The 19,921-nt window shown below is 43.6% G+C and overlaps 1 protein-coding gene across 2 annotated transcripts; it reads right to left on the bottom strand.

Moving 5' to 3' along the window:
• Positions 1-2,094: 2,094 nt before the first annotated feature.
• Positions 2,095-19,395, bottom strand: fam20b (FAM20B glycosaminoglycan xylosylkinase). 2 transcript variants are annotated; one of them, XM_014216821.3, is made up of 10 exons: positions 19,147-19,395; positions 16,818-17,210; positions 16,477-16,724; positions 16,175-16,261; positions 15,943-16,052; positions 15,566-15,737; positions 15,299-15,490; positions 15,116-15,146; positions 4,014-4,073; positions 2,095-3,854 (listed from the first exon to the last, which is right to left on the bottom strand). In XM_014216821.3, exons 2-9 carry the CDS (start codon positions 16,944-16,946, stop codon positions 4,050-4,052), a joined length of 993 nt encoding a protein of 330 aa, XP_014072296.1. In that variant the 5' UTR covers positions 16,947-17,210; positions 19,147-19,395; the 3' UTR covers positions 2,095-3,854; positions 4,014-4,049. The 2 variants fall into 2 exon arrangements, with proteins under 2 accessions (XP_014072296.1, XP_014072295.1); XM_014216820.3 differs by lacking the exon at positions 15,116-15,146.
• Positions 19,396-19,921: the final 526 nt, after the last annotated feature.

The following is a 19,921-nucleotide window of genomic DNA, read 5'->3' as shown; positions in this document are numbered from 1 at the left end:
GTGTGGTGGTGGTGTGTGCGTGACTGCATGCATGTGAAGGTCAGTAAAAACCTTTATATATATATGGTCTCTGGTAAATACCCCTCCAACCCACAAAGCAGTAGCTCCAATTAGGGGCTGTACAGCAATTGTAGTTGTGATATGTTTAATCAGGATGGGATGTGGTGACAGATGAATCACTCACACACAATCCGGTACCATGATGATTTCTCTCTCTTCTCCCATCTCTTATAAAAATGTTTCCCCTATTTCTCAATCAGTGATGCTGATTAACAGTCAGTGATTTAAGCATCAAACAACAGCTTGAGAGATCTGCTTCCAGTTAGCTGGTTGATATAGGTCAGACAGACAGAGGTTGGTACTGCATGTCTGGCCAAGGTCTATCAAACAACTATTCTCTTGAAATCCCCCAGGTGGTAAAAATATTGCACATTTTTCCAGAGGACCTTTTACTTCTGAGGTCCGATATGCAGGTTAGAACAAAATGCATCGACTTTCCACATTCAAGGTACAACACATTCAGAACAGTTGGACACAACAAGTCTTCAGGTCTCAGGCAAGGTTACTCATCATCATCATCCCACTAGCATCCAGAAGTTCACTGAACCACATAGTGTAACAACCACCTTGAGCATAAAAGTATACAGTGGAGTGAACTTTGGGATGTAGGGTAGAGTTGAGTGTTAGTGCGGGAGGAGATCACACAGAAAACCCCCACCCTCACAGTAATAAAACAGACATGGAGACATTTGAGATGGACTTTCTGTCACAGGGATAAACTTATCTGGAAGAGCCCACCTACTGTAACCCCATACACCCCCCCCATCTGATATCGGTGTGTGTGACATGTTTTTGCTGTAGCTGACTCATAATGAACCTGAGAAAGTGAATCAAACAAAAGAGCGAGGGAGAGAGAGGGAGAGAAAGAACATGAAACCAAGCATCTCTGTAAACACGATTCCATGGAAAATAAAGTGTGTGTGTGTGTGTGTGTCTGCGCGTGCTATTTTGGCACGCAAACAGCTGAGAACTGGTATAAGTGGAAATGATGGGTGGATGCAGGTCTGGCTGGATCTGATTCACATACAATCACACATGGGGAGACACCTGAGGACTGTATGTGCATGTTCCTCCCACTCTGATACTGGGACACCAGGCCTGACTCTGGGTATGAGTGGGCTGTTATCACACATATCAATGGTGTGTTTGCCGTCTTCCACCCAGAGATGGAGAGAAGGCCCATTCTCCAGTAGTGTTGTCCAGGGGACTCCCCTCTGTATGAATGTCTGTATCTGACAGCTGCATTTCAGCTCTAACACGTAAAGTGAGGTTTTTACAGTTTTTACTTACCGGTAAAAGACCCCCTTTGTTACATTAATAACCAGAACATGGACTGTATCTGTATAAATGCCATAATTAAAGGGTTAATAAGACCTATCAGACACAATGTTCAGGCCAGTCAGTCACAGGAGGAACTTCCAGAGATCAGTCTGATTAGAAACTATAGGTCATGAGGCTACCACCACCAGTCATCCCACACACACAGCCTTTCATACTGTTGTTTTCTATCCTCTAGCCATACATCTATGATTATAAATGTGTCTCTCGCTTTTAATCTGTTACCACCAGGCTATGCCACAGATGACCTCAGGCTGTTTGTGCAAGATAGTAAAGAGAGGAAAAGTGGTGGCATCGGTTGTCCTGTCTGGTATGTCTGTATCTAGAGGTTTCTACTGTTGTGATCTGGCTCCCTCTAAAGGGAGGAACAGTAAAAATCAAAGTTGTTGCAAATAGAAAGAGTAACAGTTGATAGTTTGAGCATCTTTAGACTCTCTATATAGGAGAATCTATACAAAAGCATGTACAGATAGATGTAAACTCTTAATTTGACCATTAAAATTGAGCTACATGAAAAGTGCAGGTTCAGTAAATCATGAATCTCATCTGCATTTCCTACAATGCAGGAAAATTCTCAGGAACAAGTGTGATAAAATGAATATCCTACATCTGTATAAACCACCTTTTCAAGAAAAGCCAATTGAATAGGAGCCATTACTTGTTTTTGTTTTATACAGAACACTGAAATACAGAATATTAAAAAAATTCATTTTTAATGTTGAAAACATTACATACCTATACAGCCCCAAACTTCCCATCTTCCCCCTCCCTGTCCCAAATTCTCTCTTTAAAACATCAGTAGCATACTCAACTACAGTATGGCACCACCTACACCAGGTATAGACAACTAGATGCAGCTGCTGGTCGATTCTTATTGGAGCAGATGGTCGGGGGGGGGGGGGGGGGGGGGGTAGAACATAATAATGAACACTGCAAATTGACCACAACTAAGCTCAAAGAGACTGTATTTGAAAATGTCATACCTTGATTAGATTGACATGATAACATCTTTTCATTTGTCAGAATATTTGGGAATATTTCCTAAATTACACAATTTCTTTGCAGGATTCCTGGTGATTTTACTGTTGTTTTTGACCAAAAACTGATTGCAGGATGTTTTTTGGGTGACCGACTCCTGCCCTACACTCATGCACACACATTCAGGCACGACACTAAATTAGGTTCATTTAATATTACAATTCTCATAATTATACTCTCTCAGTAATGCTATTCAACAGTTAGTTATGTACACACTGGTAATGTCTCAAAGGATACTCTATTCCCAAAATAGTGCACTAGTCTTGACCAAAGCCCTAGAGTATGTAGCCAACCTTTAAAACCTCATAGGCCAGTTTCTTAGACCCAGATCAAGTCTAACCCTGGACTAAAAAAAAGCATGCTTAATGAACAATCTCTATTGAAAGTGCTTTTAATTCAGAAATAGGAATACGGTCTGAGAAACTGGGGCCAAAACTAGTGCAATATATGTTGAATAGAGCAGCATTTGAGACACATCCATAGTCAGTTCGCAGATTCTGAAATTGCACACAATTCCCTCCCTATACAGTGCAGTACTTTTGGCAAGAGCCTTATGCACTATATAGGAAATATGGTGTCATTTTGGACACAGTCACATCTGTTTGTCAGTCACAATCAGACTGACCACAAAATTCCCCTTGGTCATTTAACCAGTCTCCCTCTCCACTGTCTGTCCAGTGGATTTCGCTGGGAGTGTTGTGTCCACATGGAGTGGGGTGTTATGGCTGTGTGAGCGACGCCTGCTATCCTGAGTGTCGCTGGGTTGAGTCCTATGGCTTTGGTTCCCTCGTTATTACTGGACGAGAGAGGGAGGGTTTGGCACGAGGTGTGTGTGTGTGCGGAAGGCAGAGGAGAGACATTGGGGATACAGTTCCTCAGATATAGATCCCATTAGGTTCAAGTGTTCTAGTGTGGAGGGAAACAGTTTGTAGAGGACACCACTTCCTGCTGCTGGAGTCATTTCCTGTCCCATTCTGGGAAGCCCTGAGAGGAGGGGGAGTGTGGAAGGGGGTTTATCATCCAGCTCCTCCTACCATGACTCAACCCTCTCTCTCGCTCTCTGGGTGAGACAGCTTCTCCTTTCCCTCGTCTCTCCTCCATCCATCTATCCCGCTCTCTTGTCCTCCACAAGGGATGGGACTGGTCTCTACCCCTTTCCCCCCATCCCTCTTTCTCCTGTCCTCCTTTAGGAGTGTGGCAGGTTCATGCGGTCCTCTATCAGTGTGTTGTCAGGGCCCTGTGACTCCACACACTGCCGGATGGTTGCTATGACACCAGACAGCCGTCTGTCCAGGGCGGCCAGGTGGGGCTCGGCCAGGACGGGGTTGATGGGGTCAAAGGTCAGGGCCTGCCTCATGGCTGAACTCAGAGCCCCTGCCCTCAGCAGGTTCAACCTGTTCCACGTAGACATGCGCACCCTGACAGATGGAGGGAGAGAGAGGTGTAAGAATGTAAAGATATGAAGAAAAAAACCAGCTCATAAACACACCGCAGAAAGGAGAAATGGGTCGTGATTACTGACAAATGTTGGTATTTTCAGTGTGTGTGTGTGTGTGTGTGTGTGTGTGTAAACTCACATGCAACATTGATACAGAGAGGCCAAAATGCTTCTTTCATCCAGAGCTGCATTCCCAAAACTACAAACAAGAAGAAAACACAGTAAGATTGGTTAGACACTACGGATGTGCATCTCTCTCTTTCAAGACGATTCGATAAGTATCTAGATACATGGGCTCCGGTACAGGAACGATACATTTTGGTTTGAAATGAGTCGGTAAGATTTGGTTTGATTAGAGGAACAAATCAATGTGATTCAGTTCAATGCATTTGTTGCATAAACACATTCATTTTCCATTCTAAATTAAAATCTGCTGCTGATGAACCTTATGAGCTGGGCCTCTCTGAGCAGGACTTCTGTGTGTACGTAAATTATGTATATGTCTATGTTATATGTAGGCACCTGAGCTGAGCCATAAGGGAAACTGGGCATCTACTACACCACTTTCAGTTAGGGGGGGGACAAAGTTATCTTTTCGTCCACCCACCACCCATTTTTTTTATTTTTTATCTGAAATCACCGTCAACCACTAATTCATTTGTCATTTTTGCAGATGAAATGTGTTAGAGCTAGTAATGTATAAATACTTATTAACATAGCCATTGAACATATTACTTATTAACATAGCCATTGAATATACAGTGCTACTTTGGATTTCATCCCGGTCTCATAAATCTAATGGTAGACTATTTGGAAATGTTGACACAGTGAGCTTCACTTCTTCTCCCGCGTTGACCATGCAGTGCGGGTAGCAAAAGTGATTGCTGTATTCGATATTAAATTATCAACTTAACCAGTGCTTAATTAGTAAAATCGGGAGGAGCAGGAACAAAAAGTGGGCGAGAGAGGGGGTGACCTGGGGAGCTCTGAGGTACCAGAACGCATTAAAAAAAGCATTGCATGCATATCATCACATTTGCGTAGTGGCATAGAGTAGAAGCGCTTACAGAAGTTGCACACACGGGGGAAAATGTTAGTAGCCTACGGACCATGAAATATGTGGCCTTTTATAAACCCATTTCATGCAATTCTCTGTCATTTTACATGACTCGAGACTTTGATAGAATCTTTAATACCACACAAATGATCGAAATGACACTGACAAACTGAGATCGATAAAAATGACCTTGTCTTGAATCCATCAATATCCTTGGCCTAGGTGTGTGTAGACATATAGCAGGCTACAATATGAGGAGGAAATTATTGTCCTTAAAATGCTTTCCAGTTTCACTGATTCCACAAATGATGCGCAGCTCACTCGCCGGTGATGCCAAAAGCCTATCTGTTTTACTTTGTAAAACAATATTTGGAAGTTGATGAGATATTTTGGTAGCCTACAACAGATAGATTACAGTCTTCTCTTTTCAGCAGGAGCAATTTGCTTTCCAACCTGTGATTTCCACAATAGTATTTGAAATATTGGGAAAGGCCTGTTGTCTGCATGCTGTTCACTGACAGATTTGCAGCACGATCCCAACTGTAGGCTAGGTTGGTAGGCTATGCCTTGTTATTGGGCATTTTCATGGTGTAGTAGGCTATTCTGAATAATTGAATTTCTTTATGAACAGATGTAACCAATGTGAAATGGCTAGCTAGTCAGCGGGGTGTGTGCTAATAGCGTTTCCAATCGGTGACGTCACTCGCTCTGAGACCTTGAAGTAGTTGTACCCCTTGCTATGCAAGGGCCGTGGCTTTTGTGGAGCGATGGGTGACGATGCTTCAAGGGTGACTATTGTCGATGTGTGCAGAGGGTCCCTGGTTCGAGCCCAGGTAGGGGCGAGGAGAGGGACGGAAGCTATACTGTTACACAGACAGCAGTAATTCTATAACTTTGGCAAATGTATTTTGTTGGGTTCTGAGAACATGAAATATATTTATTCATGTCACTGAGGGAGAGAGGGTAATCTATAACGTTTACATATCAGGTATCCTATTGAAATATTGAGTGCCAGGAAGCGATCACGAGGAGAGAAAGCTTTGGATTAGGCATCAAAGGGGTTGAAGTCAGGTCAGCTTAAGGGAGAAGGAACGGTTTATTACCCTATCACTCGTCTTCCTGTTGAACCATAAAAGATGTAAGGGCTGGAGAAGGAGTGCATCTAAATTGGAGTATAAATAGATACACTTGTGTTGGTGAAAACATGTTTTGTCTAATGCAACTGTATTGATCCTCTGGGAAGAATAAACTTGGTTAAGCTTTCATAGTGTGAGTTTTTTTACTCAAGAGAATTAGAACCTAACAATTTCAATTGATCAGGGCTGCTGCAGCTCCTCCAGAACCCGCACGGCCATGATTCTACAAGGAAATAAATGATAAAGTGCAACACTGGAGAGATGAGTTGCAGGCTCATGTTGACCAGAGCAGAGAGAGAAAAGTTATAGAAAGGGAAACTTTGAGAGATAGTGTATGTGAACTTCGGACTTCAACCCCTAGGTTGGAGTCATTAAAACTCGTTTTTCAACCACTCCACAAATTTCTTGTTAACAAACTATAGTTTTGGCAAGTCGATTAGGACATCTACTTTCAGCATGACACAAGTCATTTTTCCAACAATTGTTTACAGACAGATTATTCCACTGTATCACAATTCCAGAAGTTTACATACACTAAGCTGACTGTGCCTTTAAACAGCTTTGGAAAATTCCAGAAAATAATGTCATGGCTTTAGAAGCTTCTGATAGGCTAATTGACATAATTTGAGTCAATTGGAGGAGTACCTGTGGATGTATTTCAAGGCCTACCTTCAATCTCAGTGCCTTTTTGCTTGACATCATGGGGAAATCAGAGAAGACCTCAGAAAAAAAAATTGTAGACCTCCACAAGTCTGGTTCATCCTTGGGAGCAATTTCCAAACGCCTGAAGGTACCACGTTCATCTGTACAAACAATAGTACGCAAGTATATACACCATGGGACCACGCAGCCATCATACCGCTCAGGAAGGAGACACGTTCTGTCTCCTAGAGATGAACGTACTTCGGTGCAAAAAGTGCAAATCAATCCCAGAACAACAGCAAAGAACCTTGTGAAGATGCTGGAGGAAAAAGGTACAAAAGTATCTATATGCACAGTAAAACGAGTCCTATGTCGACAATAACCCCCACGGGGGACCAGTACGGGGGGGGGGGGGGGGGGGGGGAGAGAAATGTATGCATTCACTACTGTAAGTCGCTCTGGATAAGAGCGTCTGCTAAATGACTAAAATGTAAATAACCTGAAAGGCCGCTCAGCAAGGAAGAAGCCACTGCTCCAAAACCGCCATAAAAAAGCCAGACTCTGGGTTGCAACTGCACATGGGGACAACGATCGTACTTTTTGGAGAAATGTCCTCTGGTCTGATGAAATAAAAATATAACTGTTTGGCCATAATGACCATCGTTATGTTTGGAGAAAAAAAGGGGGATGCTTGCTACCGGAAGAACACCATCCCAACTGTGAAGCACGGGGGTGGCAGCATCATGTTGTGGGGATGCTTTGTTGCAGGAGGGACATGTCCATTTCCCAAAATAGATGGCCTCTTAAAGGAAATTGTGTGGATATATTGAAGCAACATCTCAAGACATCAGTCAGCAAGTTAAAGCTTGGTCGCAAATGGGTCTTCCAAATGGACAATGACCCCAAGCATACTTCCAAAGTTGTGGCAAAATGGCTTAAGGACAACAAAGTCAAGGTATTGGAGTGGCCATTACAAAGCCTTGACCTCAAACCTATAGAAAATTTGTGGGCAGAACTGAAAAAGCATGTGCGAGCAAGGAGGCCTACAAACCTGCCTCAGTTACACCAGCTCTGTCAGGAGGAATGGGCCAAAATTCACCAAACTTATTGTGGGAAGCTTGTGGAAGGCTACCCGAAAAGTTTGACCGACAAACAATTTAAAGGAAATGCTACCAAATACTTAGTGTATGCAAACTTCTGACCCACTGGGAATGTGATGAAAGAAATACAAGCTGTAATAAATCAATCAATCATTCTCTCTACTATTATTCTGACATTTCACATTCTTACAATAAAGTGGTGATCCTAACTGACCTAAGACAGGGAATTTTTACAAGGATTAAATGTCATGAATTGTGAAAACTGAGTTTAAAATGGCTGATTTCTCTTGATTTTCCCATGATGTCAAGCAAAGAGGCACTGAGTTTGAAGGTAGGTCTTGAAATACATCCACCTCCAATTGACTCAAATTATGTCAATAAGCCTATCAGAAGCTTCTAAAGCCACGACATTATTTTCTGGAATTTTCCAAGCTGTTTAAAAAGGCACACAGTGAATTATAAGTGAAATAATCTGTAAACAATTGTTGGAAAAATGACTTGTCATGCAAAGTAGATGTCCTAACCGACTTGCCAAAACTATAGTTTGTTAACAAGAAATTTGTGGAGTGGTTGAAAATCGAGTTTTAATGACTCCAACCTAAGTGTTTGTAAACTTCTGACTTCAACTAAGTATTCAGAACCTTCACTCAGCTTTTTTGTTGAAGCACCGTTGGCAGTGATTATAGCCTCAAGTCTTCTTGGGTATGACGCTACAAGCTTGGTACACCTGTATTTGGGAAGTTTCTCCCATTTGTCTCCGCAGATCCTTGCAAGCTCTGTCAGGTTGGATGGGGAGCATTGTTGCACAGCTATATTCAGGTCTCTCCGGAGATGTTTGATCGGACTCAAGTGCAAGCTCTGGCTGGGCCACTCAAGGACATTCAGAGACTTGTCCCAATGCCACTCCTTCATTGTCTTGGCTGTGTGCTTTGGGTCGCTGTCCTGTTGGAAGGTGAATCTTCGCCCCAGTCTGATGTCCTGAGCAGGTTTTCACAAAGGATCTCTGTACTTTGCTCCTTTTCATCTTTCCCTCGATCCTGACTAGTCTCCCAGTCCCTGCCACTGAAAAACATCCCCACAGCATGATACTGCCACCACCATGCTTCACCATAGGGATGGTGTCAGGTTTCCTCCAGACGTGACGCTTAGCATTCAGGCCAAAGAGTTCAATCTTGGTTTCATCAGACCAGAGAATCTTGTTTCTCATGGTCAGAGTCTTTTAGGTGCCTTTTGGCAAACTCCAAGTGGGTTGTCATGTGCCTTTTACTGAAGAGTGGCTTCCATCTGGCCACAACCACAAAGACCTGATTGGTGGAGTGCTGCAGAGATGGTTGTCCTTCTGGAAGGTTCTCCCATCTCCACAGAGGAACTCTGGAGCTCTGTCAGAGTGACCATTGGGTTCTTGCTCACCTCACTGACCAAGGCCCTTCTACCACGCTTGCTCAGTTTGCCTGGGAGGCCAGCACTAGGAAGAGTCTTGATTGTTCCAAAATTCTTCCATTTAAGAAAGATGGAGGCAACGGTGTTCTTGTGGACTTTCAATACTGAAGACATGTTTTGGTACCCTTCCCCAGATCTGTGCCTCAATACAATCCTGTCTCGGACCTCTAGGGCCAATTCCTTTGATCTCATGGCTTGGTCTTTGCGCTGACATGCAATGTCAACTGTGGGACCTTATGTACACAGGTGTGTGCCTTTCCAAATCATGTCCAATCAATTGAATATACCACAGGTGGACTCCAATCAAGTTGCAGAAACATCAAGGATGATCAACGGAAACAGGATGCACCCGAGCTCAATTTTGAGTCTCATAGCAAAGGGTCAGAATACTTGTGTAAAAAGTTTTTTTTAAATTATAAATCCACAAACATTTCTAAAATGTGTTTTTGCTTTGTCATAATGAGGCATTGTGTGTAGATGGAGATTAGTTCTTATCCATTTTAGAATAAGGCTTTAACGTAACAAAATGTGGAAAAAGTCAAAGGGTCAAAAAACTTCCCGAATGCACTGTAATCAGGCAGGTCCTTGTTTAATAGCCTAAAACCTTCTTATGATAGCCTACTTCAAAACTAAATGGCACAGTCACAAAAGTAGATGGGCTATTAGTCCAATTATTTTTAATTCATACGTGAGGGATTTCCGACTGCTCAACTCACTCAAATACTCTACTCCAGCGGTAGCTTAGGCTACTTTTATTCCGGTAAAACATTTAACTGGGCATTTTATAAAACATAACCAAGCAAATAACATTGGTTGTCACTCAACTAATAAAGTCTAATATCACACAAGCCATTTTACAAACATTTGAAAGCTGAAGGTGATGCGCAGATGTGTCAGATCAGGAACAGGCCTACCTCCAACCTGATCTCGAGCATTTCATATTATTCTCTAAGTAAATCTGAGACACTGAATTTAGTATGATGTGTTACGTTTCGTATGGTATGTATTAATGTCCATCACCCATTTCCTATGATATGAACTACAAATTGATTACATATTAGCAAAATGTACAATGTTACGAATTTGCTAAACTAATGTTATCATATGAATTCTAGCTGGTGGCTAATGTTAGCTGGGTTAGGGTTAAATTTAGGAATTATGTTAAAGGGTTAACTAACATGCTAAGTATACTGAAAAAAATAAAACATGCAACAATTTCAAAGACTTTACTGAGTTAGAGTTCATATAAGGAAATCAGGCAATTTAAATAAATTCATTAGGCCCTTCCTTTTCCTAGTTGAAAAGTTGCTAATTAGTTAAAATGCTAAAGTTGTCCGAGATTCGAACACACAACCTTTGGGTTAATAGACGTTCGCGTTATACGCCAACCCACGTTATCAGTGAATCGTTACATCCCTATTAAACACCTGCATAAACATTGTCATAACACACTTAGTCTAGGACACACACAGCTCAGCAGATTAATCAACAGGATCAGAGGGAAAAGAGTAGGGGTATAATGGTACACAGTCATACTGAACCGTTTGGTCCTCTCACTGTCAACTGCGTTTATTTTCAGCAAACTTAACATGTGTAAATATTTGTATGAACATAAGATTCAACTACAGACAAACTGAACAAGTTCCACAGACATGTGACTAACAGAAATGGAATAATGTGTCCCTGAAAGGGGGGGGGGGGGTCAAAATCAAAAGTCACAGTCAGTATCTGGTATGGCCACCAGCTGCATTAAGTACTGCAGTACATCTCCTCATGAACTGCACCAGATTTGCCAGTTCTTGCTGTGAGATGTTACCTCACTCTTCCACCAAGGCACCTGAAGGTCCCGGACATTTCTGGGGGGGAAGGGGGTGGAAATTGCCCTAGCCCTCACCCTCCGATCCAACAGGTCCCAGACGTGCTCAATGGGATTGAGAGCCGGGCTCTTCGCTGGCCATGGCAGAACACTGACATTTCTGTCTTGCAGGAAATCACGCACAGAACGAGCAGTATGGTTGGTGGCATGACAATGTCAGGATGAACCTGCGGGAAGGGTACCACATGAGGGAGGATGTCGTCTTCCCTGTAACGCACAGCGTTGAGATTGACTGCAATGACAACAAGCTCAGTCCGATGATGCTGTGACACACCGCCCCAGACCATGACAGACCCTCCAAATCTCTCCCGCTCCAGAGTACAGGCCTCGGTGTAACGCTCATTCCTTTGACGATAAACGCGAATCCGACCTTCACCCCTGGTGAGACAAAACCGCAACTCGTCAGTGAATAGCACTTTTTGCTAGTCCTGTCTAGTCCAGCGACGGTGGGTTTGTGCCCATAGGGGACGTTGTTGCCGGTGATGTCTGGTGAGGACCTGCCTTACAACAGGCCTACAAGCCCTCAGTCTAGCCTCTCTCAGCCTATTGCAGACAGTCTGAGCACTGATGGAGGGATTGTGCGTTCCTGGTGTAACTCGGGCAGTTGTTGTTGCCATCCTGTACCTGTCCCACAGGTGTGATGTTCGGATGTACCGATCCTGTGCAGGTGTTGTTACACGTGGTCTGCCACTGTGAGGACGATCAGCTGTCCGTCCTGTCTCCCTGTAGCGCTGTCTTAGGCGTCTCACAGTACGGACATTGCAATTTATTGCCCTGGCCACATCTGCAGTCCTCATGCCCCCTTGCAGCATGTCTAAGGCACATTCACGCAGATGAACAGGGACCCTGGGCATCTTTCTTTGGTGTTTTTCAGAGTCAGTAGAAAGGCCTCTTTAGTGTTGGAAGTTGTCATAACTGTGACCTTAATTGCCTACCATCTGTAAGCTGTTAGTGTCTTAACGACCGTTCCACAGGTGCATGTTCATTAATTGTTTATGGTTCATTGAACAAGCATGGTAAACAGTGTTTAAACCCTTTACAATGAAGATCTGTGAAATTATTTGGATTTTTACGAATTCTTTGAAAGACAGGGTCCTGAAAAAGGGAAGCTTCTTTTTCGCTGAGTTTATTTACAAAACAAAAACACTAGGCCTACAGGCCATGTGAACGCTGCGTTGTAGGCCTACAGGCCATGTGAACGCTGCGTTGTAGGCCTACAGGCCATGTGAACGCTGCGTTGTAGGCCTACAGGCCATGTGAACGCTGCGTTGTAGGCCTACAGGCCATGTGAACGCTGCGTTGTAGGCCTACAGGCCATGTGAACGCTGCGTTGTAGTCCTACAGGCCATGTGAACGCTGCGTTGTAGTCCTACAGGCCATGTGAACGCTGCGTTGTAGGTCTATGCCTCAAGTAAATCTGACTATTCCGTTAAAACAACTTGAGCCCATGCGCACATTGTAATCAAAATGTAATTCTTAATTGCCGCATTTCAAACAGTTTGAAACTTTCGTGAGGCGCAGCCGGGAACTAGTTCTGTACGGTGGCGAGTGGTGGAGTCGATAAACCAGAATTAGAGGATCTTCCATCATTTAAATCTCCAGTATAGGAACATGTTTGGCTTCCCAGTAGATTACAATGGCGATGGACAGTTAAAAATAAAACGTTAACAGTATGTCACCACGCCACAAGTGTGCAATGCTGTCATCAAGGCAAAGGGTGGCTACTTTGAAGAATCTCAAAATATATTTTGATTTGTTTAACACTTTTTTCATTACTACATGATTCCATATGTGTTATTTCATAGTTTTTATGTCTTCCCTATTATTATACAATGTAAACTACAGTAAACAAAGAAAAACCCTGGAATGAGTAGGTGTGTCCAAACTTTTGACTGACTGTATATGGATGATTTAGCCAGGCACAAAGCCAGGCACATTTAACAGTTAGGCTATTGATTATAGACTTAAGTTTGTTTGCTCTATCCTCAATTTTTTGGGGACAATTAGGCTAAGCCCAATTCCCATGGGACTAGTATTACTAGAGAACATCGGTTATGTAATTATTACCCCAGAATGTCTGTTATTCCAGAGGATGATTTGGATGGGATTCATTTTTTCCAAACTCCCCCCCCCCTGTAATTCTTTGTTTTTTCCCTTTAAATTTACAGAAGTCTGGAAGTTATTTTCTTGGCGTGAAGATATTTCAAGTCCAGGCGATAACAGGGCTACACTGATAACTCGAGCTTGGTTCCCAAAAACCATACCAAACCTCTGGTATAGTGTCGCCATAATATTTGAATTGAGCAAGTGTTATGAGAATCATTAGCATATTTTAGGGATCCGCAGTAGACGTCCTAAATGCCCCCCAGTCTTCAGATGTGAGCTAAACAGTGCCCTTGCACTTGAGATGCGTTTTAAGGCTATGGATATAAAAGTTAACTTAGCATTTCCAAACAGTTAGGTCAGTTGTATGCTGCTTTGCGATCTATTAACAGCAAGGGTTACATTAAATAGGCTCAATATTTTTTACTGATGCATTTGGCAATATTCTATTCATACGCACAAAACAAATGAACAAAAGCATTCACTTTGAAAGTTGATACAGGCCCTTCATATATAGGCTATGCGCAGCACTTCGTTCAATTTATCAAAACAGTTGTTTTCATGCTCAAACCGTAAGCAACACCTGTCAAACTCAGATATTTCTCTCAGAACACAGGGATGTTGATTCACACGGGACTAGTACTATCAGAGGACCTTGGAGTGCTCCAAAAAACAGTAGGTTATTCTTCTGGAATTATTACTCTCCAGCCATGTACAAATGACTTACAGATTCAGACGGGACTAAAATTACAGATGTGGTGTTTTGTGCACATAATTACATTACCCAACCTCCCCCAGTAAAACTAACCCTGTCTGAATAGGGCTTAAAGCAAGGGCTGTTTCCTCGTCTCTGCTGCCTCCGCTGTGTTGTTCTCAATCCCAATATGCTGGTTAATTTTGCTATTATGCAGATAGCAACATAGGGAAAGGCACAAATTCTACAGCTCACTAAAGATTGTTTTGGAACCAAGGACAGCGACCATACCCAAAGCGGCAGAAAGTGCATTTGTTGTAAAATAATACCAGATTTATTAGTGTTGGACCATTATTTTTACATAATATAACCATATAAAATGTGAGTATCAGTCTTAGAGTGATGGACTGTGCCATCCCTGTAGCCTCCACAATGGATTAGTCCACTGTGACAGGCGTCTTGGGAACCATAAAAAACAATCGACCAGTCAACAAAGGGGTCAGCCCTACGCTCTTTATAAGCAAACCAAAGCAGGAAGTTTTCAACCAATGCACCTTCTGTTTCACTTAACAGTGACAGCCCATCACGTTACCCCACAGTAGGAGATGTACCATGCTAAAGACATGCCCCCTTTATGAGACTCACAAGTGCGCATCTGTCACTGAAGGAGGCAGTGTCATGGTGCGTTCGTAACCAAGTGAGAATTTTCCATGACTGGGAAAAATCCACTTGAACGGCTCTCAAACTGGTAATTACTAGTGGGAAACTTGTCCATCATCCTGAGCACCAACTTCTCCCATATGGTTACCTCTGTCACCTACCTAGGAAATGGCCTCTATAACAGCATTTTCAGCAGTTAAATTTAACAAAACATTATTTATAAAAAGCAAACTATTAAATGTGGTTTTTGAACTCTGTTTCCAAGCATGATCGCTGCACTTTTAGTTTATGGTTGACACAGCTTGTTGAACATTAGCCAATCAACGTTTCTCAACGAGTTCCAATCACATGAATGCATACAACTGGTATTAGGACTTCACAACTGGTTAATTCCCACCACCAACATGCAGCATCAGAATGGACACTTGAGAGGTCAATCAAAGCAATTCGATCACAAGAGACAATGCAGGGAACATTGTGAATGTTGAACATTATTCATTTTCGCTGTACCGAACCATAACCACAATACGTACCAAACCGTGGGTTTGGTGAACCGTTACATCCCTAGAAAAGAGGAGTGATGTGTGGGATGTAGAGATGGAGAGAGAGAGAGGTGAAGGAGAGGTCATCTTAGTCATGTCTAGAGTACCTAAATGTGTTTATACCGTTCATGTGCTAACATTAGCTACAACAAGTAGAGTGTGTATGTGTTCCACCTCTTTGCGTTATCCAGCAGAATGAGCATGCTGGCTCCTCCATCGTCTTGGAAACTCTCATAATGATGTCGGTCTGCGTTGCCAATGAGGTAATCAAAGATGGCCGTGTCGATGACATCCAGCAGTCTGGGACCAGCGTCGTACGGAGGCATCTTCTTTACCGCATCACAGTAGCTCTCATCATACTCCCACCTACACACACACACAAAATGAATACTCAAGCACACACAGTTAACATATACACAGACAAATAGTTAATACACACACCTGGCCAGTTTGCCCTCCCTGTAAGTGCGTCCCCAGGGGTGTCTATGTTTCTGGAGTGGCCAGACATCTGGCAGCCAGAGAGTTAACGATCCCTCCATGTTCTCTCCCTCCGCACATGCCGGCTCACTCTCTCTACAGTAGTAACACTTCCCATAGAAACAACTATTATTACCTATAGCGAGAGAGAGAGAGAGAGAGAGAGGTTAACCATTTCTATTTAGAGAGAATCCAGCCCACTGCTGCTTGAACCCAGACAAAACATTATCTTATCAACATTTAAGGAGTGGCATACCTATACGCAAACATTATGGGTGGGACCGAACAGAGCCCTGTAGTGTGTGTGTGTGTGTGTGTGTGTGAGTGTGCTAGCATCTCACCCTGCATTAGAAAGGTACTGAGTAGCTGGTCCGTGGCGACAGGTTTGATCTCAGTCCTCAGGTTGACAAACCTCCCTACCACTAGGGGTGCTCTCCTGAAGCCCAGGATCCTACAGCACAGACACAGGACAGACACTCAGATACAACTAGCAACACCAGTATCCAGATTCCCAATCCCGAATGTAAAATGTATATATTTATGCATAAGACCGATACGTGTGTGTGCGTGTACCTGTCCAGGTGAAAAGCTGCCACCTCTGCATTGTGTCTGTCATAACCTGCATATGGCTCTCCTTCTACCATATGGTCTCTACTATACCTAGAAAGAAAGGGAGGAAGTGAGATGGAGGGAGTGATGGAGAGAGTTCTCCTCTTACATAAACCACAGAGTAAAAGCACTGTGCCTAATCTTACATAAAACCAGACAACAAACAGACAGATGTCAGAGTGAAACAGAGACACTCAGTTTCTGAGGACTGTTCAGCAGCACAGAACCAAAGAATGGAGTGTATATGTGTGTTTTCTCACTCTCACCTCTTGGGTTTAAAGACCACTTTCTGCCCCCCGTCTAGTACTAGTAGAGCTTTGAGCTGGGTTCCCTTGTAGCCCACATCTGCTCGCTCCACCCTGGCAGTGCCCAGCGCGGTGAGGACGGCTGCCAGCTCGGGGGTCTCCTCAGGGTACACCTCCCTTGGGCCCACCCACTGGCCTGCCACCTCCCATGGAGACTGGAGAGTGTGTGTTAAACGGGCACCGCGGGAGAGGGACAGGCCTGCCTCCATCTGACAACACACATGGATAGAAACGTTAATTCATAGCCTACACAAGGGCACCAGCTACAATAAATACACACTGACACAAAAACACAACCCTACCTTGCGGAAGGCTCTGAGGTCTCGTCGGCTGGCTGCGGACCCCTCTCCTCCGTCCAGCAGAAGAAGTTTGGCAAGCCCCAACAGGAGTAGCACAGCAACCAGTACAACCACACGCTGCTTCAACTTCATCTCCTCTGCAACCTCAGCCACAACCCCTGACCTGTGAGTCCGCCTCTTCCCCACCTCACCCCTAGAGCATGGCACCTGCCCCCCCTCTAGTCGCTTCCCCCTCCCAGCTCCTACACACACCCTTCTGTAGGGCAGGAGGTGTGGATCTCTGTCTCACCACAAGACCCACAGCTAGACCCACAGCTAGACCCACAGCTAGACCCACAGCTAGACCCACAGCTAGACCCACAGCTAGACCAGGCCCCTACTGCATCAGCAACCAGCCTGTTGGAGGTCAGAGAGGACATTAGTGATGAAAAACAGTTATATATATAAAAACTTACACTTGTTGACAGACATACAAAGAGAAAAAGCAGGAGCCAAGATGCTGGACAGGCCGGCACATGATTGACAGGAGCATGATGACAAAGTAATGTATAATTAATGGGCTCAATTCGTAACAGATTACAACTCTAATCTGTGTCATCGGAGCTGAGAGAGACACCCATACCGAGCCAACCCTGACTGATTCCTGAATCCACACCAGGGGTTTTAAACAATCACTTTACTGACAACATAACACCCTGTCTAACCCACTGGCTGTTCTCCCACCAGTTACAGGATCAGTTACAGGATCCATCTAGCCTATCACTCCCTGTCTTTCAAAACAACATTTGATGTTTTGATATTGGATAACACCTTGCTTGTCCTCAGACTGTCGCCACCAGTCTGTTTTGGGCTGTCAGACCGTGACCCTCGCCTGTCTGGCTCCACAGCTCCAGGCAAACAGGAATATTAGCCTGTCCTCTCCCCCAACAGAGGAGAGTTGAGCTGGGATAACAGAATCAGGACAGGACATGAAGGCTCCAAATCAGGGCTCCTCTCATACAGACCCACGTCAGTTGAGATGGATGTATCGATCGGTTGGTAATGAGGGTTTTCAGGACAAAGATATTGATCAGATTGTCCACAGATGGGGGTTGTTGTGCTATTTAGGGCAGATAAGCAAACTGCCTGCAACATGGCAAATGAGCCTGCATAACAATGGAGATACCATATTCAGTAAGATGATGATGTAACTGTATCCAACTATCTAAGCTCTCCATAACTCAACAACGACAGATAGCCCTGCCTAATGTGAGCAACTTGTCCTTGCCAGAGCTATGTATTTATTCTAAATGTATGGCTCTGGTCCTTGCCATATGTCCAAGTGCCACTGTCAATGTCACAGAATCATCATAGCTAACAACAACAACTTTCCAGTCAGCTGGAGGATACAATTGCCACCATCATCAAAAACAGCAATTATATTTCCACTCAAATTAAAGGGCTGTCATTTGAAAGGTTAATTAGGGAGCCCAAAATAGACATGAAACGGACTTAAGAATTAATTAAAAAATACACACTATACCAGAAAATGTATGTACTAAGTAGTTAACTGAGGACAACCCGTGAATTAGCCGGCTAAGTTAAACATTAGCCAAATAAGCAACCCGTGTCTACCAGTGCCGGTGGCCACGCAGGCAGGAATGACTCGAGTTGCATTCCACACAATCAGTAATTCATGGGACCAACTACATACACGTCCCACTACTGTGGAAACTCTACGCTAACAGTAGTTGGCTAGAAATCGCAACGGCCCACACGGTTAGTTTGCCATCTAGCAAACGCTTTGTTGATTTTAGAATACATCTGCATCGACAGCTGCTAACGGTACCGTATAGTCCGTTTTGCTTTCGTCCAGCAATGCAGTACTAGCTAGCTAGCCGGGTGGTTAGCTAGCCGGCCAGCCGGGGGTTACCTAGCTGGGTGGTTCACCAACCGACTAGCCGGGTGGTTACCTAGCTGGGTGGTTCACCAACCGACTAGCCGGGTGGTTAGTTAGCCGGCCAGCCGGGTGGTTACCTAGCTGGGTGGTTCACCAACCGACTAGCTGGGTGGTTAGCTAGCCAACTAGCTAGGTGGTTAACTAGCCAAAGAAACGGTTCGTTTTCTAAGTTCGTTAGCTAGCTACTACTTAGAAGTACAACCTGGCTAGTTAGTAGCTAACGTACTGATAGCTGACGAACTGCATCGATATTTTCCATATCTAAACCTGCGTTGAAAGCTGACAAGCGTGTGCTAACTAGCGAGCAAGCTAACATCAGACATGATTGCAAAGAAATGGCTGTTGTGAGGTAACGTTAGCTATCGTATGAGCAAGTCTGATCAAATGGCTTACCTTTGCGATTACGGCTACTAGGTGTCAAACAACATCAATGGAACGGTCAGTGTGTTTTCGATGTTTTGTGTGAAATTGTGTATTATTCATCGACAGGCTGTCAAAGAAATCCACTTTTCATCAGCAACACTTAAACAGTTTTTCCGGGTCACGGAATTTTTCCAAATAAAAGTCCCCCACTTAATAGTAGAAAAGTGTCAATAACTTGTATTTATTCATGATATATGACACATATGTCTAAACATAAATCAAAGATTCATATTTGCTCATATTTAAATACATTTGCATAAAATGTGGGTTTTAAAATATGTCCCAGTCAGACAAATGTCCTCATTGCGAATCACTGTATACAGTAGAGGCTGCTGAGGGGAAGACAGCTCATAATAATGTCTGGAATGGAGCCAATTGAACGGCATAAAACCATGTGTTTGATCTATGTAATACCATTCCACGTACTCCACTCCAGCCATTACCACGAGCCCGCCTTCCCCAATTAAAGTGTCACCAGCCTCCTGTGATGGAATAAATATTGGCTTAGAGCAAAAACTATTCTGGCTGCTGCAGTACAAGTATTGTACGGAATACTCAGTAGGTGTCATTTCATGGGGCACTGAATAATATGGACTGTTCCTGGCCTTTTACTCCACCCATTCCATTGGCCAAAATGCAAATCACTGTATATGGAATACATATGGGTTTATAGAGAAAAAACTATTCTAGGTGCCACAGTAAAAGTATTGTAGGGAATACTTAGTAGGGTAATAATAGAAAAGTG

Source organism: Salmo salar, chromosome 10, assembly GCF_965601325.2.
Source record: "Salmo salar chromosome 10, fSalSal1, whole genome shotgun sequence".
Taxonomy (NCBI): domain Eukaryota; kingdom Metazoa; phylum Chordata; class Actinopteri; order Salmoniformes; family Salmonidae; genus Salmo; species Salmo salar.
This window is presented reverse-complemented; position numbering and strand designations above follow the sequence as displayed.

Bases quoted from the DNA above. Each gene is read 5' to 3' on its own strand.
- fam20b (XM_014216820.3), bottom strand. From the start codon at position 16,946: ATGAAGTTGAAGCAGCGTGTGGTTGTACTGGTTGCTGTGCTACTCCTG. The intron at 16,725-16,817 runs GTAGGGTTGTGT...GTGTGTTGTCAG, and splicing joins ACCTCAGAGCCTTCCGCAAG to ATGGAGGCAGGCCTGTCCCT. The intron at 16,053-16,174 runs GTACACGCACAC...TCTGTGCTGTAG, and splicing joins GCAGCTTTTCACCTGGACAG to GATCCTGGGCTTCAGGAGAG.